The sequence below is a fragment of the Giraffa tippelskirchi genome, chromosome 2, assembly GCF_054371585.1.
Source record: "Giraffa tippelskirchi isolate mGirTip1 chromosome 2, T2T-mGirTip1v1.2.pri, whole genome shotgun sequence".
NCBI classification, from domain to species: Eukaryota; Metazoa; Chordata; class Mammalia; order Artiodactyla; family Giraffidae; genus Giraffa; species Giraffa tippelskirchi.
The window spans coordinates 40480750-40504342 of record NC_137276.1 but is presented as its reverse complement, the minus strand read 5'-3'; the positions used below and the strand labels follow the sequence as shown (position 1 = coordinate 40504342).

The 23593-nt window shown below is 37.4% G+C and overlaps 1 protein-coding gene and 1 long non-coding RNA gene across 5 annotated transcripts in view; one reads left to right on the top strand and one right to left on the bottom strand.

Annotated features, from left to right (window-relative positions):
* Window positions 1-23451, bottom strand: part of LOC145532271 (uncharacterized) — a 111899-nt gene extending 88448 nt beyond the window's left edge. Inside the window, exons 1-4 of the long non-coding RNA XR_014073116.1 lie at window positions 23221-23451; window positions 21591-21808; window positions 18941-19071; window positions 16325-16469 (exon numbers count right to left, since the gene is read on the bottom strand). This is a non-coding gene — a long non-coding RNA (uncharacterized LOC145532271). The remainder of the gene's footprint in view (window positions 1-16324; window positions 16470-18940; window positions 19072-21590; window positions 21809-23220) is intronic.
* MINPP1 (multiple inositol-polyphosphate phosphatase 1) overlaps window positions 3728-23593 on the top strand; it is a 36476-nt gene continuing 16610 nt past the window's right edge. For 2 of the 4 annotated variants that reach the window (XR_014073113.1, XM_081556903.1), the window contains exons 1-4: window positions 3728-4405; window positions 8634-8831; window positions 12056-12153; window positions 16661-16794. Coding sequence is in view for 2 of the 4 variants with exons in the window: in XM_081556903.1 (XP_081413029.1) it covers window positions 3769-4405; window positions 8634-8831; window positions 12056-12153; window positions 16661-16794 (1067 nt within the window). In the remaining 2 variants the exon portion in view is untranslated. Of the gene's footprint in view, window positions 4406-8633; window positions 8832-12055; window positions 12154-16660; window positions 16795-21903; window positions 22071-23593 lie in introns of all 4 variants that reach the window. The other 2 variants (XR_014073112.1, XM_081556912.1) reach the window with 2 other exon arrangements.

Sequence of the window (23593 nt, the reverse complement as noted above, 5' to 3'; positions counted from 1 at the left end):
TTTAAGATGAAAGTTTATACTGCATAGTTGCTAGAGAACTAAATGTCGGGAGCCGCGATAGGCATTACTGACAAAATGGAGGCACGGCCCCAACCCCCTCTCCTCATCCCGCAGGCACGGTCCCAGGATGAAGGAGTTAGGTCTTGTGATTCTGACTTGTCCTTTCCTTCCTCCGGTTGAGTTGGCTGGAAAGAATGTTATAATCCATAAAGTTAACTATTGACATTTGTTCAAGGATCTTTACAAAGAATGCTCCAGGATGAGCACACAGGCTGCAGCCTGAGGCCACGGGAAACATTGTTACCTGAAACCTGCCTGTAAGGGGAATGTTTATGGCAAAAGAAGTTTGCTGAGTTTAGGGGTTAGGAATAATTAAGAATAGTTAGAAGCTAAAAGTTTAAGGTATGTTGTAGTGTTGGCATATTTTACTATAGCTTATGGAAACTAGGTATTTTAGAAATACTAATAGCTAAAAGCCTTTTTAGATGATGAGCTTAAGTTACTAGGGGATAGCAGGATTTAAAGAGATAAGAAATAAACTGAGGAATGTATTATACAGTCTAGAGACAAACTTGAGTTACAATGTTATCACAAGGACACTTAAGAGGGAACTCTGAAGGACAACAATGATTTATGGAGACAGTAAATATGGGTGAGGGGAAACTGAAGATGTCATACCTCTGACCTAATGTTTTTGTAAAAGTATAAGAGAAAACCTGATGCTTAAAATAAACATGCAGCCCAGTGCTTTGAGCGAGAGACTGCATCATTTTCATTCGCTGACCAGGTTCATCCCTTCAGGGCGATTCCCTGGCTGCCTGAGCTGGACTCCCGGCAACTAAGCATCTCAGTACAGGAATAATAACAACATTGAACATTATTTATGGTAAAAATATCATCCATAGCAGTCTGTAGGCTTTAATCATCTCTGATTCTCAAAGAATTCCTGCAGCGTAGGTTCTAATATTCCTATTTTCAAATAAGGAAACCAAGCCTCAGAGAACTTAGGTAATTATCCAAGGTTAATGAGTCACTGAGCTGGAGTCTGGATACAAAGCTTATGAAATTTCTGTTCTCTTCATGCTAGATTTTCCTAGCCAAAAACATGAAGGCAAAAGCATTAACATGAAGTTAATTCTATTTTATCATTTGCCATTCTGGCTTGACATCAAAAATAATTGGAATTGGTTTATGGAAGTATATGATCAGCATAAATGAACAGATGAATAACTAGAGGAAGGAAAATAAAATCAAGCTAGGGGCAAGTCTAGTGTTTTGGAAGTTAAACAAGTTCTCTAAAGATTGTTGCATTAGGAAGGGGTGATGCTGTTGGGATTTCGTAGCTCCTGAGGACTCAAAAAATTGGTCATGAGACGTGATCATTATTTATTTATTTATTGTTGCACTGGGTCTTCATTGCTGCGCTTGGGCTTTCTCTAGTTGCGGAGGGCATGGGCTTCTCATTTCGGTGGCTTGTCCTTGCAGAGCAAGGACTCCAGGTACACAGGCTTAGTTGCTCTGCAGTATGTAAAGTCTTTCCTGAACAGGGATCGAACCCCTGTTTCCTGCATTGGCAGGCAGATTCTTAACCACTGGACCACCAGGGAAGCCTGAGGTGAGTATTAAATACATGTATGTATTAAGTAAATACATAATAAAATGTATGTATTTTATTAAGTAAAATACACTATGTATTAAGTAAAACATAGCTGAGTCTGGCACAAATGTTTGCTTAATGAACCATAACTAACAAGGACCTACTGTACGCCACAGTGAACTCTATTCAATACTCTGTAATGGTCTATATGGAAAAAGAATCTGAAAGAGTAGATATATGAATAACTGATTCATTTTGCTATACACTTAAAACTAACACAACATTGTAAATCAACTATACAGCAATAAAAATTTTTTCAAAAAAGGAAGTCCATAAAGAAAGAGTAGATGTTCGTTAATATTAATTTGAGCATAGCTCTGTGAAATATCACCGACATAAATATTCAGGCACTAACATTCCAAAACATGGTATAACAAAAAAGAACATATTCTAAAAATGGTTACCTGTCATGGTTCTTAAAATTTGAAGCATTCAAGTTGAATCTATTCTTGATTCTACACCATTTTCCTTACTGCTTAAGGTTCACAGGTACACGCTTCTGGACCGGAGGGGCACTTTTATGGATAAAAAGAATAAAGCTAGAGATGGACTTACCAAGAGCAATTACCAAAAGACATTTACCAAAAGTGACTTTGAAGGAAAAGCTACACTTAGAAAAACATAACCCAAACTTCCTCCTACTTGGATCATTCTATGACTTCTTTGGGCCTCCCTGGTGGCTCAGTCAGTAAAGAATCCGCCTGCAATGTGCAAGACACGGGTTCAATCCCTGGGTCAGGAAGGCCCTTCCTGGAGAAGCACATGGCAACTCACTCCAGTATTCTTGCCTAGAGAATCTCATGGACTGAGGAACCTGGCAGGCTGCAGTCCACAGAGGTGTGGTCAGACACGACTAAAGCAACTGAGCGTGCATACATAATTTCTTCAATGCTCTTTCCTAGCTGGCATATAGACTAGGATTCAAGTGGAAAAGGACAGGGTCTGGTGGCTCAGGTGGTAAAGAATCTGTCTGCAATGCAAGTGACCCGGGTTTGATCCTTCCTCTGGAGAAGGAAATGGCAACCCACTGCAATATTCTTGCCTGGAGAATTCCATGAACAGAGGAGCCTGTCAGGCTACAGACCATGGGATTGCAGAGAGTCAGACACGACTGAGAGACTAACAAGTGGAGAAACCAAGGTACTGTTCAGATTTATGATTTCTGGAGTGAGATTCTGAGCAATTACCTACAAAAAAATTGGGGTTGATTTGAGTATGTAATTATGTGGGAGGAGCGTCTGGACTCAAAGTGGCGGTAAATACAGACCTCGTTTGCTTCACAAAGATTAGCTCATAGTTAATAATGGAGTAAATCTGTTGGACCATGACTCAACGCACCCGAGTTACCAGCATTGCTGTCTCTACTGGCTAAGCCTTCGGTATCAAGCCAGTACTTCTGGGATGCTGTCTCACTGATGTCCGCTTTGCCGCTCCATGTCAAGAAAATACCAAAGGTTCAGGAATTACATTTCCTGGAGAACTGAGCCTCTTTCCAGGTTCTTCTCTGCCTGCTGTAAAAAGGAAACTCAACTGCAGGAAAACCTTGGGCTTAGGAGGTATGCTGGGGCAGGATCCACGAATCCACATTTTCATCAAAGGCTTCAGGCAGATTTGACGCAGCTGGTTCAAACTACACTTTGAAAAACAGAGTACAATGTTAGGAATGATGACACAAGAGTCAGCTGTTAAAACGTGTCCTGTTTTGGCAGCTTTGGAGACTAAGCCTGAATTCGGGTTCATTCACAACCAAGAGAATGAAAACAGCGGGGGAGTCTTCGAATCAGTCCCTGAGGCGCCAGCTATGAGGAAACTCGCCCACGTTCCAGGGCCAGGAGATGCAGGCTCCACCTTAGCCACAGGTCTCCGAAACTCCTCGGAGATTTCTGCCGGGTTCACCTGAACCACGGGTCCACTGGGCTCCTTGCTGCATCCCACCTGTCCTGTCGGTGCTCTGCCAGCCACGGGTACCTCTTCAGAGCCGGAGTGCCGAGGACTCTGAGTGAATCCCGGGGGCACTGGCCGGAAGCGCCCTTCAGGCCCGCCTCCTGCCCACCGGAGCCGGAAGTCGGCGACCCAGCCGATTCGTCGCCCTCCGCGGGTCGCTGCGCACCATGCTCCGCGGCCCGTGCAGCCTCGTCCGGGTCTCCGCAACGCCTGTCGCGGCCCTGGCTGTGGCGCTGGTCTCGTCGCTCTCTCGCTGCTCCCTCCTGGAGCCGGAGAACAGTGTGGTCTCCGCGCTCAGCCCCTACTTCGGCACCAAGACTCGCTACGAGGATGTCAACCCCGGGCTGCTGCCGGACCCCGAAGCGCCGCGGCGGGACCCGGAGTTGTTAGAGGAGACCTGCACCCCGGTGCAGCTGGTCGCCCTCATCCGCCATGGCACTCGTTACCCGACGACCAAACAGATCCGCAAGCTGCGGCAGCTGCACGGGCTGCTGCAGGCCCGCGGGGCCGAGGATCGCCGGACCCGCGCTGCCGGCCGCGGCGACCTGGGCGCCGCGCTGGCCGACTGGCCGCTGTGGTACGCGGACTGGATGGACGGGCAGCTGGTGGAGAAGGGGCGGCAGGACATGCGACAGCTGGCCCTGCGCCTGGCCTCCCTTTTCCCAGCCCTCTTCAGCCGAGAGAACTACGGCCGCCTGCAGCTAGTCACCAGCTCCAAGCACCGCTGCGTGGACAGCGGCGCCGCCTTCCTGCAGGGGCTCTGGCAGCACTACCACCCGGGATTGCCGCCACCCGACATCGCAGGTGACCCCCCTGGGCCGCCCCCAGATCCTGGACTTCCCCGACTCCAGCCTCTCCTCGCTTCCCTCTGACCCCAGCCCCCCCGTCCTTCCCCGCCCATCCCGCGCCCATCCTTTGGGATGTTCAGCACTTGACTCTCTCCCTTCTCATACATAATGTTCATTTATTCTTTCATCAGGGATGAATTTGGTACCTTCTACGTACAGGAAGATGTAGTAGACGTTGGGGGACCCGATAGTAAAGGAGACAGGCCAGGGCAGTTTTTAATCACCCATTCCCAAAATGAATTTTTCTCTCTGAGCACGAACCCTTGTCCGTTTTCTCTCTCTCTGACAGCGAGTTCTACAGTTGGGCACACCTTTTTCTTTTCTTTTTTTAAATTTAATACAATCTATGAGTTTTTTCCTCAGGTTTTACCTCTGATACTATTTGGATTTTGTTTTATTTTTGTTTTGTTACTTTTTGTTTTATTTATTTTGTTATTTTTTTTCATTAACAACTATCAGTTCTAGACCTACAACCTATTTTAGGAAGCTGCTCTCCGGACTTTCTTTACTGCTCTGCTTTTCTCTCTTTTGTTCTTGCGTGTACTGTAGAGTTACTCTCTTTGTAGCTGTGGTCCATGATCATGGCACAATACTTTACTAATTTATTCCATTACTTATGCTTTTGCAAAGTTTGGGAGATCATCTAGCATCGCTCTTATTTCACAGGTCATGATGCTGAGCCCAAGAGTATCCCTTGCTGATAGTCCTTTCTTAGAGGACTAAGAGTCAGGCCCGGAATCCAGGCCTTCTGTTTTCTCTGGAATGATGCTTGTTTCCTTAGAAAGTGTTTTAATAGTCATAGACAACAACAATAATAATAGCAAACACTTAATGCTTGCTGTGTGCCAGGCATGCCTCACACTTATTTCACATAATCTTTACAACAGCTCTCTGAAGTTGATGGCATTTTCACCCATCTTAACAGGTGAGGAAGTTAAGACATAGGAACAATAATTTGCCTAATTTCAAATGACTGGGTATGGACCCAGGGAAAATGATTTAGAGCTTGATCTCTTAACCGTTGCACTATATGTACAACTTCCATTTGTCCTATAACTTAAGGATAAGAATGAAAACATGACACTTTTGTGCCAGAGAGATGAACAAGTGTTAATACTTCTTGATCAGCTTTAAGGTCATAGTTGAAGTGAGGCATCGTTTAGCTTTAAAAAGCCCAAGTGAAAAATAAATTAGAAGTAGACTGGTTTGTCATTTCTTAAATAGAAGCCTCTCTCCAGCTGTTCAGCCATCTCCAAGGGGTTCTTCCATTGACACTGTCATGTTACTGCTCTGTGGGTAACTTATTTTGCTGACTTGTGTTTAGTCACTTGTTGAATTGTGCTTTTTAATTAAATATCTAGGCTTTTTTCCATTAATATGAGTGAAAATTTCCCACAATTTTTTAAAATTAGCTGAATGTTGGTATACACTAGTGTATACCAGAAAGGAACTACTGAACCTTCTGGGATGAATGAATTTTTGCCCTTAAATGGCATAGTGAGAATTAGCTTTTGCCAGCCCTGGGTCAAAATAGTTCAGGATAAGCCACCCCTCACCATTTTCAGTCTCAGAGATTAAACCTTTTGCTTAGCTGCGTTATTGTTATCTACAGACAATTGTTTTGCCTGTTTTGTACATCTGGGCTTTGGAGGGAAGCCACTGAATTGGATTTTGTATTCTTACAGAAACAGAACAATGCCTTTGTTTCTGTTTAAAGAACAGCAGTAATTAGATAACAGCAGGGGTGAATTATCCAGATCCACTTAGGAAATTTTGAGGCCACAGAAAAAAATGAGAAAGATGACTTATTTTCCTAGTCAAGATGTTTCTTAAGAACTGTAATCCAGTTGCCAGTTCAGTGGGCTTAATTATTCATTTCAGGATTTGAAATGAATACATACACATACATAGAGATATTTTCACAGACACATCCAAAACAAAATGGTGTAACAAGACATATTTTCTCATTTTAATTACAGAAACAATATTAGGTATTACTAGTACTTAGTGTTCTTGTCATAGTAAATTTTTGGAGAAATGACTGAAATCTGTGTATTTTAAATATGACTGAGAAAACTTAAAAGGCACCCCAGTAGTCGGAGCATGATTATGAATGCTTTTCTAGTATGTATTTGTTCCTTAACTGGGGAAATAATGTAACATATAAAATTCTAAATGGAAAGTTATGTAGGAGCTACAATCAGAAACATCTAGCACAGTGAAATACATAATACCTGAAACTTGAATATATCTTGTGTTGTTGTCAATAGTTTTTGTCCAAAGCAGTCTTTTGTAAAGTAACACAGATTTGAGAAAGTTAATTGAGGAAATAAAATACTCTTTATTTAGACTTTGGATTAAAGTAGTAAAACAGTGTCTATCTTGAATTCTCTCTCACTTTGTTTATTAGAAGCTTTGCTAATTTTTAGTTTGATTTCTCAAATTTTCTATGCCTAATAGAAACAGTTCAGTTCAGTTCAGTTGCTCAATCATGTCCGACTCTTTGCAACCCCATGAATCGCAGCACGCCAGGCCTCCCTGTCCATCACCAACTCCCAAAGTCTACCCAAACCCGTGTCCATCAAGTCGGTGATGCCATCCTGCCATCTCATCCTCTGTCGTCCCCTTCTCCTCCTGCCCCCAATCCTTCCCAGCATCAGGGTCTTTTCCAATGAGTCAACTCTTTGCATGAGGTGGCCAAAGTATTGGAGTTTCAGCTTCAACATCAGTCCTTCCAATGAACGCCCGGACTTATCTCCTTTAGGATGGACTGGTTGGATCTTCTTGCAGTCCAAGGGACTCTCAAGAGTCTTCTCCAACACCACAGTTCAAAAGCATCAATTCTGCGGCGCTCAGCTTTCCTCACCGTCCAACTCTCACATCCATGCATGACTACTGGAAAAACCATAGCCTTGACTAGACAGACCTGTGTTGGCAAAATAATGTCTCTGCTTTTTAATATGCTATCTAGGTTGGTCATAACCTTCCTTCCAAGGAATAAGCGTCTTTTAATTTCATGGCTGCAGTCACCATCTGCGGTGATTTTGGAGACCAAAAAAATAAAGTCTGACACTGTTTCCACTGTTTCCCCATCTATTTGCCATGAAATGATGGGACCAGATGCCATGATCTTAGTTTTCTGAACGTTGAGCTTTAAGCCAACTTTTTCACTCTCCTCTTTCACTTTCATCAAGAGGCTCTTTAGTTCTTCACTTTCTGCCATAAGGGTGATGTCATCTGCATATCTGAGGTTATTGATATTTCTCCCAGCAATCTTGATTGCAGCTTGTGTTTCTTCCAGCCCAGCATTTCTCATGATGTACTCTTCACGTAAGTTAAATAAGCAGGGTGACAATATGCAGCTTTGATGTACTCCTTTTTCTGTTTGGAACCAGTCTGTTGTTCCATGTCCAGTTTTAACTGTTGCTTCCTGACCTGCATACAGGTTTCTCAAGAGACAGGTCAGATGGTCTGGTATTCCCACCTCTTTAAGAATTTTCCATAGTTTATTGTGATCCACACAGTCAAAGACTTTGATAGTCAATAAAGCAGAAATAGATGTTTTTCTGGTACCCTCTTGCTTTTTCGATGATCCAGCAAATGTTGGAAATTTGATCTCTGGTTCCTCTGCCTTTTCTAAAACCAGCTTGAACATCTGGAAGTTCACGGATCATGTATTGCTGAAGCCTGGCTTGGAGAATTTTGAGCATTACTTTACTAGCATGTGAGATGAGTGCAATTGTGCGGTAGTTTGAGCATTCTTTGATAGAAACAGTACCTATGTAATACATTTTTGCACTTCTTATGACATTCTTGTCAAATCATTTTTTATTTTCTTTAAGAAAACATTCATTTCAATTTATTTCATAGTGTAGTATTGCTCTAACATTTTATTTTACCTTTGATGTTCTCTGTTTCTTTAGTCTTTTTTAGCGTCTTTTTTTCATCCTCTCATAAGCTAACAATCTTTACATGTGGGAAATAGTTTTGCCCCATGTCTTTCATAAGCAGTGTGTTTACTTATTTCAGATATGTTGAGATGTGAATAGGTTTTTAGTGTTCCTTTTTATACTTGAAACAAAATTTTCAATAATTTGAAATTGTCATTCCTGTCAATGGATGTATATGTGTGTGTGTGTGTGTGTACACACACGTATACACACAATATTTTTTTCTCCTTTCAGATATGGAGTGTGGACCTCCAAGAATTAATGATAAATTAATGAGGTTCTTTGATCATTGTGAGAAGTTTTTGACTCAAGTGGAAAGGAATGCTACTGCTCTTTATCATGTAGAAGCCTTCAAAACTGGACCAGAAATGCAGAACATTTTAAAAAAAGTTGCAGGTATTTTGCAAGTGCCAGTCAACAACTTAAATGCAGGTAATGTGCCTATTATGTTGCATTTGAACTGTGAAATAATTTAAGTGATTTTTAAACTCTAAATATGGAAGAGTATGGAAGCATAAAATTATTCCTTTTAAAGGACCACAGCTGATTTTACATTGAGAAAATAATGTGTTCTAGGTCAAGAAGATTCTATATCTCATGCTTACTATTTTTGGGTTCAGATTTTTCTTTGAGTTTTATGTGAGTTAATACACAAATTTTTGATATATACTGGATTTGTTTTTTGGGTTTTTTTTGAGGGCAAAATTATATGAAGCTTCAACCCCAAGTATTATTTAGAAAACAGAAATTATCTTTTCTGAATTATTTCCTCCTAAAGTAATACAAATGGAAAATCATATAAAAATTCTTTAGCTTTTAAAGCAGTTCAGAAGTACATGTTAATGTTTGAAAGGGATTAAGTTTTAGAAAAGAAGTGTGATTTTTTTTTTCGAGGCTTTTACCCTAGAGATTTAGAGAAAGTGAACAGACATATCTGTCAAAAGCTGTTGCAGTGGATGGGTTGGCTGCAATTTATCATGTAACCTGGGTAAAAGGAAACACTATTAATAATTGTGCTGGGAGAGCAGGTGGAAAACCAGGATACATGCTCACCTAGCAATGAGAAATTAAGAAAATAATTTAAAAATTTCTCCTATTTTCTAGGAATGTGTAATCCATACAGCAGATACTGACAAATCTATATAGAGAATGTGATTTCTTTATAGTGTGAATAAATTAAGTAGACTAGCATCTGTTGATCTGGTGTCTAAATACTTTATGTGAGTGCATGTTCAGTCATGTCTGACTCTTTGTGACACCATGGACTGTAGACTGCTAAGCTCCTCTGTCCATGGAATTCTCTGGGCAGGAATACTGAAGTGGGTTGCCATGCCCTCCTCCAGAGGATTTTCCCAACCCAGAAATCAAACCCCATTCTCCTGCAGTTCCTACATTGGCAGACAGATTCTTTACCACTGCACCACCTGGAATGCCAAAGGATCAGAAAAGTGAAGATGCCTAAACTAGCATTTAAAATTGAGTTTTTTCTCTTTCTTCAACTGGCTATGCATTGGAGTCATTTGCAGGGCTTTAAAAATTACTTATTTGAGAAATAATTCAAATACATAGATAATAATAAAGGGTAATATAATGAGTATCTGTATACCCACAACTTAGTTTGATCAGATTTTAAAATTATGTTTCAGTTAGTTGCTTTAAATACATTGAGGGCCCTTAGGCCCTCTCCAGGATCTCATTCCTTTCCTTTTCTCCCCACAGGTAACTATTGTTATGAATTGAGAATTTAAGTCATCCGATGCCAGTTTTTAATGTTTATATTAATGTACCTAAATGGGATATAATTTGCAGATTTTTAAACTTTTAGGAATGATGTCAAACTATGATATCAGTCTGAAATTTGATTTTAATTCAACTTTGTATTTTTTTATTTAATGTGTGTAATTCTAGTTCTACATTTATACTTATGTATAGAAATACATTATGTAACTACCAGTATCTAGCCATTATTCTGTTAGTGGACATTTAAGATTGTTTAAAAATTTTTTAAAAAAACTGTTTCTAGGCTCTGAATTGACAAGGATTTTTGTGTTTTGGACTTCTCTGGTGGGTCATTGGTAAAGAATCTGCCTGTCAATGCAGGAAACATGGGCTATGGTCTGTGGGGTTGCAGAAGAGTAAGACACGGCTTAGCAACTGAAAACAACAACAATTTGTGTTTTACTGATTGGGTGAGAGCAACTTTTTGGAGGCAATATTAGCATAATGGTTAAAATCATGGGTTCTGTAATTGGACTGTTTGCATTTGATTCTTGACTTTGTTATATTTTTGAATAACTCTCTAGTCTTGATACATCACGAGTTCCTTAATAACTATGTCATGGTTTCTTTCTGTGTAAAACAGATATAGGAATTGTACCTGCCTCATAGGATTATTGGAAGGATTATATCAGATTTATTCATGCAAAGTGTTAACACAGTACCTGGCACAGAGTAGCTGCTCGAAAATACTTTAGCTATTTAAATATCTTTTTTTTTTACATAGAAAGGTGAAGTTGAATGTATTTTTTGTAATTTATTCTTATTTAGAAATGTAGCTGCGTAATTTTTTAAAATTGTGTTATTTCAAAAATATAATACGTTTTTAGGTCAATACTAGTTAAAAATTATTTACCCTATCATTAAGTTTTACTGGTCAGAGAGGCTGAAGCTAATACAGTCCAGATTCTTTGTATAGGAAATTACTTTTCTACTAAAGTTTTTCTTAGTTTTTAACTCTTTCAAATAATGCAACAGTGAACATTCTTATAGTCTGCTTTTTGCACTTGAGAGTTTATAAGATAAATATAGTTAGACTTATTGGATTAAGGAGCATGATGAATGTTTTACATCTTGACATATACTTCCAAATTGTTCTCTGAAAGTGTAGAAAAATTTATATCAACAATGTATGAGAATGCTTATTTCCCCTAATTCATCCAACAGTGGATATTATTAGTCATTTTGACTTTTACCAATTTGATTAATGAAAAATGATATCTAACTTTAATTTGTGTTTCTTTGGTTACTTGTAAGGTTGAACATCCTTTCATATGTTTATTAGTTATTTCATTCCTTCTGTGAATTGCCTCATTATAAACCTTGGCCATCTTCTGTTGGATTATTATGTTTTTTCTCATTGAACATAGTACCCTTTATGTGTTATAGATATATTAATTATATGTTCGTTACTATTGCTTGACAAAAGGATAAATGCTTTGCCTATTTTGTGTCGAGATCCAGGGAGCCTAGAATGAGTTGCCCAAGATAATTAGTGGCAGAGTCAGGTCTCATAGTATGATTTTTCCCTCTTTCTCTCCTTCTTGGCCCTTTGTTTCACCTTCCTCCTGACTCCTCACTTACTCTGCCCTTTTTCTTCTCTCCTTTTTTATATCCTTCTCTGTACTTTCCTATTAATAGTTATAAAGTAAATTGTTGTGTAGTTAAAAGAACGGTTCAATAAATGTCCCTTGTTATTGCTAATTTTCAAGTTGGGGATTAAAACCTTTTATAACTTTATCTCCCCTCTTCCAACCCTCTAAAATTAACAGAATCAAACTATGTTTTATGTGGGTAAGTCCTTGGCGTTCTACAGATATTCAGCCTTTGGAAAACTGCATAAAGTAGTAACCCACAAATTTTACTCTTTTTTTTTTCAGATTTAATTCAGGTAGCTTTTTTCACCTGTTCCTTTGACCTGGCAATTAAAGGTGTTAAATCTCCTTGGTGTGATGTTTTTGACATAGATGATGCAAAGGTATGTATTACTTTTGGAGTTTCTTTGCCTTCTTTGCATGGTTTTCATTGTTGTTATTTGAAGCAGCTTTTCTAAAGAGTAGGGAACATTAAATGTCTTGGACTATCTCATAATTTTCTTAACAAAGATTAATTGTTCAGATAGGACCTATCTATTTGTAAATAGTTTGTGTTCATAAAACTCTGGGAAACATTCTTCATTGTGATCTGAGTTCTAGGTCCACCCGTTTAAAAACGTACTTAACCCATCATCAAATTTTACTGCCGTAAAGGATTGTAGAGCTAATATAATCCAAATTCTTCTTTTATAGGGTGAGTGGATTTCCAAAGTTCAGAGAGGATGAATGGATTTCCAATACCTATTCTTTTATAAAATTTTCATAATATATTGAGTTCTATGCTCTACCTGGTGATGGCAGTAATTGATCTACAGTTTCTGCCTGCCTAGTTGGTATTCCCTTTCTTTGCTCTTCATTCATATGGCATCTTTGTAGAAGCCAAACTGTTTTTGGAGCTGTTCCAGTGTATATTTCTATCTTTAGGCTTCTTCCCATACCTTTTTTTTTCTCATTTTGTACTCTCTTTTTTAAATGACTATTTTATTTTCTTATGTCTTTAGAAATCATGATACTGTATTTAATTATAGTTTTCACCTGCTCTGTAGAATTTCTAGGGTGAGGGTTTTTTTTTTCTGGCTGTTTTATCTGTGTAGCTGTCTTGTTTTTAATTTGTATGTTTGTATAGACACTAGCACCTTTTTGATTACTCATCTTTGCAATGAGTTCAGCTTTTACTTCTCAAGTGGCTAATAGGGATGAGCCTATTGGTTCAAAGATAAGTAGTGTTCCTTACAATTTAGAGTTTTTCTCTGAGATTCTTTGCAGAATACTTCATGTAAAGATGGATGGTCAGTATGTTTCCTGTAATGGTGTTACAGACTGTCCAGGGAGGGTCCTCTTAGACTTCGTTGTTTCAAGCAAGGATTGTTGGATTTATTTCTGCAAGTGTACCATGTGCTTTGAGGATCTATCTTCTGCTGGTATTATCTGAGATGTTTTGTTTGATTTTTACTGCATTTGGCAGTCCTTCCTCATTTTTGGTGGTCGCTCAGGGTACAGAGGATTTCTAATCTCTTTGAAAGGAGCATTTGCCTTTCTCTTTCTGATTCTTCTTGTTTAGAGTGATTTCTGAGAGAAGAGAGCAGATATATCTTTATATTTTCTAGTTAAGAGCACTTTCAGTTTTTCATTATAAAATATGTTTGGCTTAGTCACCAGTAGTTATCCTTACCAAGTTAAGGAAATTTCTGTTTCTTGTCTACTAAAACCTTCTATTTGTTCATTGTTTTTAAAATTAAGAAAGTGCTGAATTTCTGGCATCTAGGAAGATGATTAGTTTTTCTTCTTTAATCTTCTAACATAGTTAATTACATTAGTACATTTTCTAGTATTGAATTGTGCTTGTATTCCTTCTTTCTTATGATAGATTCTTTTATTGACTGATTTTTCTCCTAGTTAATGTTATGTTTCTTGTTTCTTTATGTATTTCTAGTAATTATTTATTAGATAGTGAACACTGTGAACGTTATGGTGTTGAATACCTGGATTTTGTCTTTTAAGTGTTGAATTTTGTTTTATTCTGCAGTTAAGTTACTTGTGTATCAGTTTGATCCTTTTCAAGCTTCATTCTTCCTGAGTTTCATACTCTAGACCTGACCTTACAAAACTCAGACACAAGACTTTACTTATACACATGTCTTTACTACTAAAGTATGACCTTTGGTGTCTAGATTGAAATCCTGGATCTCTTGGTGTCTGTGGAAGCTCTCTACTTAAGCTGCTTGGAACGTGAATATCTCCTAGCCTTGTGCTAGCTCTGGAATTGATCAGCTTACAAATCCCATAACATTAGCAACATAATCAAGGGGATTCCCTCCGCTCCCCCCCCACCACCTCCATGATTTTGGAGTTCTTTTTCTGTGTAGCGTCTTCCTCTCTTCTCTAACTTGCTAATTCCAGTCACTTCAGACTTACTAAACTCTGAGTACTGACTCCTTGACTCAGCAAGACTGCTGCATTCTGCTTGACGTTCTTTTCCCTGTGTCAGTTTCAGAGTGCCTCTTCTTTTTCATTTCTGATACTATTTTTGTTTTATTTCTCGAAAAGATTTGGCAAAACTTTGTCTAATTCTTTTTATTTTCATTAAAAAACATTTTTACTTTGTCCTTTTGTTAACTTCTTGATTTAATTACCTCTTTAGCAACCCAGTCCAGTATTCTTGCCTGGAGAATCCCATAGATGGAGGAACCTTGTAGGCTAGAGTCCATGGGGTCGCAAAGAGTCGGACACAACTGAGCGACTTCACTTTCATTTTTAATATTTGTTGAGTTTGTTTTTAGTACATGCCACTGGCCTGTCCTTGCTCTTGCTTCTAAACTTAAGCTAGCACCTAATTGCTCTAGGGACTTTTCTGGGAAGAATGGCTCATAATGGCTACATAGTCTTCTCTTGTACCTCTTTTGGATTGCAACTTTTTATCCTCTACTTTTGGTGTTGGATCAAATAATACATGAATACAAGTTTTAACATTCAGATAAAGGCTACCTTAATCACCGACTCCGAGTTAAGAGCTCTCCACAGAAAATCTATCCTTCTTGTCAGTTGGATGTGTACTTTTCAATCTGTTAATGTATGTGGGTATTTTGGTAGTAAATGGTATTGTACTGTATTTATTCTACTTTTTTTCTCTAACAAATGTCTTTTACAAAAATACAGAAATTCACGAAACAATTGGCATTTATTGAACAGTGTCTGTGTGCTAAGGGCATTTTTGAGGACTTTGCACAATTCTGAGGAGGTGCTGGAACTGTCAGCAGATAATGAAGTAAATCTCAAGTAAATTATGAAATGTGTCAAAGATTTCAAAACTCAAAATGAAAGAGACTGAGCATTTGAAATAGATCTGTGAAAGGCATAAGGCTCCAAACATTGAAAATAACTGCATAAATTATAGCTTTCAATTACTTCTGAGGAAAATGAAGAAAGAAGATTAACATATTCCACTGCTAGTCCACACTTAAGATGTCAGCAGGACTGGTCTCCTCTGAGGGCTGTGAGAGAAGGGTCTGTTTCAGGCCTCTCTCACTGGCTCACATATGACCATCTTTTCTATACGTATCTGTGTTCCATCCTTCCCCCCATCTTGCTCTTCTCTCATTACCAACAATAGTTAAACAACATACACTGGGCTACATAAAAAAAATCCAATAGGGTAATAAGAATACTCTGGCCGTGACAGGTTCAGAAATGCCTAATATTGCCCCATCACACTAAAATGGGCTTCCCAGGTGGCTCCGTGGTAAAGAATCCACCTGCTAGTGCAGGAGCCGCAGAAGACACAGGTTTGATCCCTAGGTTGAGAAGATCCCTGGAGGATGAAGTGGCATCTCCAGTATTCTTGCTGAGATAATCCCACGGACAGGGGAGCTTGGCAGGCTATGGTCCATAGGGTTACAAAGAGTCGGACATGACTGAGCAACTGAGCGTGCTTGCACGCTTTAACAGTAGTTGGTGGTCTGATCTATTGCCTGTGGTGAGGCCAACAAGTATTTATTACTCTTAACCTGCGGTTCTCATTCAGCATTATGTCTTGGAGATCTTTTCACGTCAGTTCATGTAGATCTATAAATAATCTCATAGTATCCATAGTATGTGTATATTATAGTTTATTTAATTATCTACCTCTTAATGAAGTTTAGGTATTTCTAGGATTTTTTTTTTTTTTGGTTCCTATAAGCATTGTCATTCTAAGATATTCTTGTACATTGTCTCTCATGTTCCTCTGTGATTATTATTAATGGGTCTTACAGATGTGTGTCTTTTGTCAGTTTGTCCTTTAGAATGTTTTAATATATTAATACATTCCTTCTAGTACCAATTTTCCATAATCTTGGTCTACTTTTATTGCTATTTTTATTACTGTTTTTGGTTACTTGAACCAAAGTAACTCATTTCTATCTGGTTTCTACCTTCCTAAAATTCTTTAAAATCCCTGACTCACTGTGAGCATCTTTCTGTACTATAATGAATATTTTTCTATGTATGTTTTCTTTTTTCTGTATCTATCTTTGCTATCATCTTAATATAATTTTAGAAGAGAAGGGAGGCACGCACCTGTCTTTATCCCACTCTTCTGAACTGTCAAGGATGTTGGGATTGTTGGCTGTGAATACTGCTGACTTGCTCTTGCCATGTCAGTCTCTACATTCCCATTCAGGTTTGTGTCTCAGCATAAATCTCTGGGTCTCACCCTTAAATGCTTGAAAGGGTAAATAAAAACTTTGTAACTGCTAAGATTCTCCTGTACTTTGTGTAGAACAGTGATTAAACAATGTAACCAAAAAAAACAAAACAAAACAAAACAATGTAACCTTTTCTGAGATCATTATTAAATCAGAAAATCTGTTATATTAATAAAAATATAATCATTTTTGAAATTTTTACTTTTAGGTTTTAGAATATTTAAATGATCTGAAACAATATTGGAAAAGAGGATATGGGTATACTATTAACAGTCGATCCAGCTGCACCCTGTTTCAGGATATCTTTCAGCACTTGGACAAAGCAGTTAAACAGAAACAACGGTAAAAACTTTAAAAAAAAACAAGCTTTTTTTAACAGTATTAAAGCCCAATTAAGCTTCTGGAAAATGTTTTATAATGGGTGATTTTAAAAAATAGATTTTGCTTTTATGTTTTAAAAAATAATTATACTTACAAAAGAATTAGATGACCTATGTAAGTTATAAAGCATGTACACACTCCAAGAACCCAAGAACCGGAACATTAGTAATAATTTGCATTTGTCTATTTATGTACTTCTCTGTGATTTCATTTTCCATTCTCCCCTGGCCCTATTTACTTCCTATCCCCTTTGCAGACTATTCCCCATTTGGTCCATATTATTCCTTAGTAAATTTTTTTTATTATGAATGTATCTGTGCCCAAATGACATGCTTAGTTTTACTTAGAGACATATGCTTACGGTATTTTGGGATTGTTTCTTTCCCCTTCCAACATTACATTTATAATACTTATCATGTTGTTACATATACTATAGTTTATTCATTTTTACTAGAGTACAGTATTCAGTAATGTTCAATATTCAGCAGATCAATACCATAGTTTATATCATCTTGTCAGTGAGCGTTTGGGTACTTTCTAATTTTTGCTATATTTTAAATAGTGAAATTGTACATGATTTCTGGTATGAATTTTTCTAAGTTTTTATTTTAAATGAAAGTTTCTCATCAAAAAGTCTCTTTAACATTCATACTTCTCAAAGTTTAAAAATACTTTTCATAATTTGAACCTTTGATAGAGTCTAAACTGTTTGACAAATATGCCTCCATGAAAGCTTGTATATTCACAGTTGGAAATGAAAATCTTGTAGTCAAGATTGTGACAGAAAGACCGAAGATGGTGCATTTGATTGAGTTTGTGGTATTAAGTTTTATATACATATAGATATAGAGAGAAATTGTGTGTGTGTGTGTGTGGATGACTTTAGTTTGTGAAATTTCCTTGGGTTAGATGGGAGTTAGGGAAGAAAACCAGATTTAGTACACGTGGTTCCTAATTCATGATTTATGATGATGGTTCGACTTAGAATTTTTTGACTTTATGATGGTGCAAAAATGATACACATTCAATAGACACTGTACTTTTCCCAGGCTAGCAATCTGCAGTATGATACTCTCTCATACTGCTGGCCATCGGCAGTCTGCTGCAGCTCTCTGTCAGCTGCAACTCTGTCAGCAGCAGTAGCTCAGTCACAAGCAAAACACTGCCAATATATTTAAAACCATTTTAGACCCATACAGCCATGCTGTGTTTCACTTTCAGTACAGTGTTTAATGTGAAATATTCAGCCCTTTATTATAAAGTAGGCTTTGTCTTAGGTGATTCTGCTCAACTGTAGGCTAATGTAAGCATTTTGAACACATTTAAAGTAGGGTAGATTTGAGCAAACTCCGGGAAATAGCAGGAGGACTGGGAAGCCTGATGTGCTGCAGTTCACGGGGTCACGAAGAGTCAGACATGACTGAGCAATTAAACAACAACAAAAGGTTAAGCTGTGATATTTGGTAGGTTTCTGACTGGATGTTTTAAGTTTAATGAAGTGTTTACTGAGATGTAACCCCATCATAAGTGAAAGAGCTGTACTTAGTTTCTGCTACCAAACACTTTTTTGGTAGCAGAAACAAAATAGTCAAGGCAAGTTCCCTCTTTGAGATAGGTATTAATTTCTTTCCTACTTGGTTTTATGAATGTTTTAAAACTCTTAAACTGTATGAGATAACAGATCTTTGCTGTTTTTTCATTGTTTAATGTTTATCTCGTTGATGAATGTGAGGTATGGCAAACTTGAAATTGGGTCTGAAAGATTCTTAAATAACTTGCAAAATTTGCTGTTACAACTTGTTACCAGATTCAAAGCTTAAGTAAGAAGTTTATCATTGGTATTTTAAAAATGAGCATTTCTGTACACTGAAAACTACAAAGCATTACAGAGAGAAATTAAAGATAACCCAAATAAATCCAGAGATATACTATCTTTATAGATTGGAAGATTCAGATTGATCATATGTAGACTGACTGCAATCCCTGTCATAATTGCAGTGGGTCTCTTTGCAGAAATTGAAAAGCTTATTCTAAAATCTATACAGAAATGCAGAGGATGTAGAAGAGCTAAAACAATTTTTAAAAAGCAAAAGGACTTAATAAATACCTGACTTTAAAATTGTAGCCATAAACAAATGGATCAATGTAATCAAGTCAAGAAATAAATTCTGATATACATGGTCAGTTTTTTTCCACAGATGCCAAGGTAATGTATTGGAGTCCTTTCAACAAATGGTGCTGGAACAGTTGGATACCCATATGTTAAAAAAAAAAATGACACTCAGACCCTTCCCCACATGATACAGAAAAATGGATTATAGATTTGTATAAAATCTAGAATTAGAAAACTTCAAGAAGAAAATGTAGGATCAAGCAGCAAGGATATATTGTGCAGCACAGGAAAACATAGCCATTATTTTATAATAATTTAGAGTATAATCTTTAAAAATATTTAATCACTGCTGTACACTTGAAATTAGTATAGTTGTACTACAATTTTTAAAAAGAAACAAACAAAATGTAGGCTCAAAGACCTGGATTTAAGAGCTAAAACTATGAAACTCTTAAAGCATAGTAGTAAGTCTTCACCATCTTGGATTAGGCAAAAATTTCTTAGATACAAAAACAAACGAATAATCCATTAAAAAAATTGAAATGAACTTCATCAAAATTAAAAATCTTTGTGCTTCAAAAAGCACTATTTGGAAACTGAGAAGACAAGCAACAGACTTGGAGAAAATAGGTGCAAACCATATACATGTGATTAAGGATTTGAATCCAGAATATATAAAAAAAAGTTACATCTCACTGATAAGGTGACACATAATCCAATTTTGAAAAAGGGCAAAAATTTGAACAGATACTTTACTAAAGAAAGATAGGGATGGCAAATAAGCACGTGAAAAGATACTAATAAACTACCTGATAATATCATTAGATATAAAAATCACAATGCTGCTGCTTCTAAGTCGCTTCAGTCATGTCCGACTCTGTGACCCCATAGACGGCAGCCCGCCAGTCTCCCCCGTCCCTGGGATTCTCCAGGCAAGAACACTGGAGTGGGTTGCCATTTCCTTCTTCAATGCGTGAAAGTGAAAAGTGAAAGTGAAGTCGCTCAGTCATGTCCAACTCTTAGCAACCCCATGGACTGCAGCCTACCAGGCTCCTCCGTCCATGGGATTTTCCAGGCAAGAGTACCAGACTGGGTTGCCATTGCCTTCTCCAAAATCACAATGAAATACTGCTAATACCCCTAACTTGGCTGTAAAATAATAGAAAAAATATATATGTTGGTCTCTGCCCCAAGTTCTTGACATTGGGCTCCTGAAACCATTGAACTGTCTCAGGTAGTAAGAGTGTCTTTTGTTCTAAGGAGATGACTGGATGGCTCCAGGATGATGGCTGTTCACTAGAAATAACAAGCCGTGATTGGAAGCTTGGAATTTTCAGTTTCATCCTCCCCCTGCCCCCAAACCACCACCACCATTCCCCACAGTTCTCTTGAGAAGGGAGAAGGGCTGGAAATGGAGTTAATGATCAGTCATGCCTACGAGGTTCACGGGACTTCTGGAGTGGTGAACAAGTAGAGGAGTTGAGAAAGAGGCATGTCTGGAGAGGACATGAAAACTCTTGGCCCTTTCCCACATACCTTTCCCTGTTTACCTTTCCATCTGGATGTTCATCTGTGTCTTTTATCATACCCTTTTATAGTAAACCAGTAAGTGCAAATAAGTATTTTCCTGACTTCTGTGAGCCACTCTAGCAAATTAATGGTGAGCCACTCTAGCAAATTAAACCTAAGGGGATCATGAGAGCCTTCTATCTGTAGCCATATTGGATAGAAGTTGTGGGTGACCTAGGTGAAGACCTACTACTTACAGTTGGCACCTGAAGTAAGGGGCAGTCTCGTGGGACTGAGCCCTTAGCCTGTGGGAGATAATGTGTAGAATAGCCATCTGGTGTCACAGAGTATTGCTTTAGGGTGGGAAAAACCCTACACATATGGTAACCAGAAGGGTCAGAAACATGAGGAGTGTGAGAGGAAACAAGAAACATAGGAGGAAAGGACTAAGTATTTTTCCTATTCACTGGCTAAAATAAGAAAAAATTAAAATTAAAAAAAATTTTTCTTAAGTATTGATAAGATGTGGAGCAGTTGGAAACCTTATGCATTTTTGGTGGGAAAGTAAAATTGTTTAAAAAGAATCTTCTTAAACATATACCTTATATATGATTTATATTAAAATACAATTCCAGGTTTAGTTTATTTTGTTATGCTTTGCTTATCTTACTCACAAGTGAAGTACAGCGGGAAAAAAAATTGCAATGGACTGATTACCCCATTATGTTAGGTAGTAGCTGATTGTGTTTTTTTATCTACTCAGAAGCTAATGAGACTAATTTTCATGTCATGGATATCTTGTTGAATGAGATGCGGTAATGTAGAAGCCATGGGATATAGTAGGCAGATGCTTTGATTTGGTTTTGAGTCTTGGTTCTACTTTATTGATGCTGCAGATTCCTCACTTCTGAAAAGGGGAATTACTGTCCTGACTCACAGGGTTGTTAATCAAGTGAGATAATTTCTATTAAAGCACTTAGTATAATGTAGGATACAGATATGGTATTGTTACCATATGTGAGAGCTCTCTGGTCAAAACATGCCCTTAATGTCTTTGTCAGACATTCACACACCTTTCCTCCCCCTGCTGCCATAATTATTCAAATATTAGAAACAGATACTTCCTAGTACTTACCCTCTTCAAATTTTCATGTTCTTGAGCTCATTACTTAAATTAATTCCCTTTCCATCAGCATGATAGAGAACATTTTTACTCCTTTTGGAGGATTACTCTTGTATTTGTGAATTGAAAAGAAGATTCATTCAGCAATATTTTAAACACATCCACTGTGATACATGTCAGGCAGTATCATATGAGCTGGACAAAGTCATTGCACTTGTGACTCTTACAATCTAGAGAAAATAGAAATGTATAAAAAAGCCATGGGCTGTGGTATAACTATTTATGTAAGATTGTAAAACAGTATGGTTATTCCCTTGTGTTTCAGTTGGGAAAGAATCTGCCTGCAATGCAAGAGACTGGGTAAAACAGTTAAAAGTTAAAAGAAGGAGAATTTGATCTTGCAAGACAAAATTTTTTTGGCCACTGCCTCCTTTTCTAGCTAAGGAGGGAGAGTCAGCACTTATTGTGAAGAAACTGGCAGGTACTTTTCAGGTACTGGTTTTCTCTATACTAAAAGACTGATTAGGGATTTTTTAATTTGTTTATCTGCATCAAGATGAAATCTTCTTAAACAGGTAAAGGGAAAAATTGAATTTAGAGACTTCTGTCAGATTGCTTTCCAGAAAACAAAGTGATACTAACCAATTTTATTAGCAGTGCCAAAATTTAGGATACTTCTCAAGAAAACCAATATATGCTCAGTATGGAGAGAATAATAGGTTAAAAAAACCCCTAAACTAATAGACTTTATTTTTTAGAGCACTTTTAGGTTTACAGCAAAAATGGGTGGAAATACAAAGTTCCCATGTTCTAGCCCTTCCCTCACAGACATAGCCTCCTCCACTACTAGTATCACATGCCAGTGTGGTATAATAATAATGTTATAACAGAATATTTTATATTTGTATTTTTTATGAACTGTTCTATCAAAATATTTTTACTTCATGACTTTTTTGTATTTGCATTTAGAGTTTATACTAAGTGAGTGTGTTTATATATGTATTTGTATACATATATACAGAAGCAATATTTTGTCCTTAATATTATCTGAAGAAATATCTTCGCTCATTTCTAGAGTTCTGAAGTTATTTTTGCTTTCTGCATCCCTCCTCCACCCCGTATTGAGATGGTACTGTGTACGCAGGTTGTGGGGGTTTTTTTTGTTATCTTTTTATAGTAATGTTAAAGGTATTCTTCAATGTTTCTGAATACTTTTCAACATAATTCTAATAGTGTGATTTTACTTCACAGAAAAATTGGAGATTGTAAATAATGTTAATTGATAAGTATCAACATTTTGGTTAAATATAACCAGTCCTCCAGATCCATGGTCCTTGACACTTATTAGGATCTTGACCTTATTTTCCTTCTTAAACCATCACTACAGTCATGGGATTAAAGTTAAAACCAGTAAATTTAGTATTTAAGCAAATTTAAACAACTACTGCTGTTTAAACAGCTGTGGTTAGAAAAGCAGGTTAAACATATTGAATAAGTAAGATTTATCTGCATTTTATTCTACTTTCCCATTCCCCATTATCTGTTAGTATATTTTTATATTTTTATTTTTAATTGAGATTCAGTAAGTTACTTCCTGCTTTTTCAAAGAAAGGTTTATATTACGAACTATATAATTGCTTACCTCATGAGATCTTCCATTTTGTCAGGAATACGCTCAGATATGCGAATTATTTATTGTAAGTATATGTTACAGTCATTAAATAACTCTCATTAATCTTTTTTCAACCTTTTCATTCACTGTTGAATAAGGGTATGGCTTTTTAAGATTGTGTAGTTCCACGTGTTAACCTAAGATGGCAGTATTGAAATAAAAGTATAGTGGCACCTAGTGATTACTTAGCCCATTGTAACCAGTGAGCTTTGTCTTTTGAAGTTCTTTGAAGTGTATGCAGATTCTAAATTCTCAGAACTTGTTACTGTTCTGAAGTTATTGTTCCATGAGTTTAACTAGGTACCACAGACTCTTCTAGTGCTAGTTGTTGAAAGATACTGGC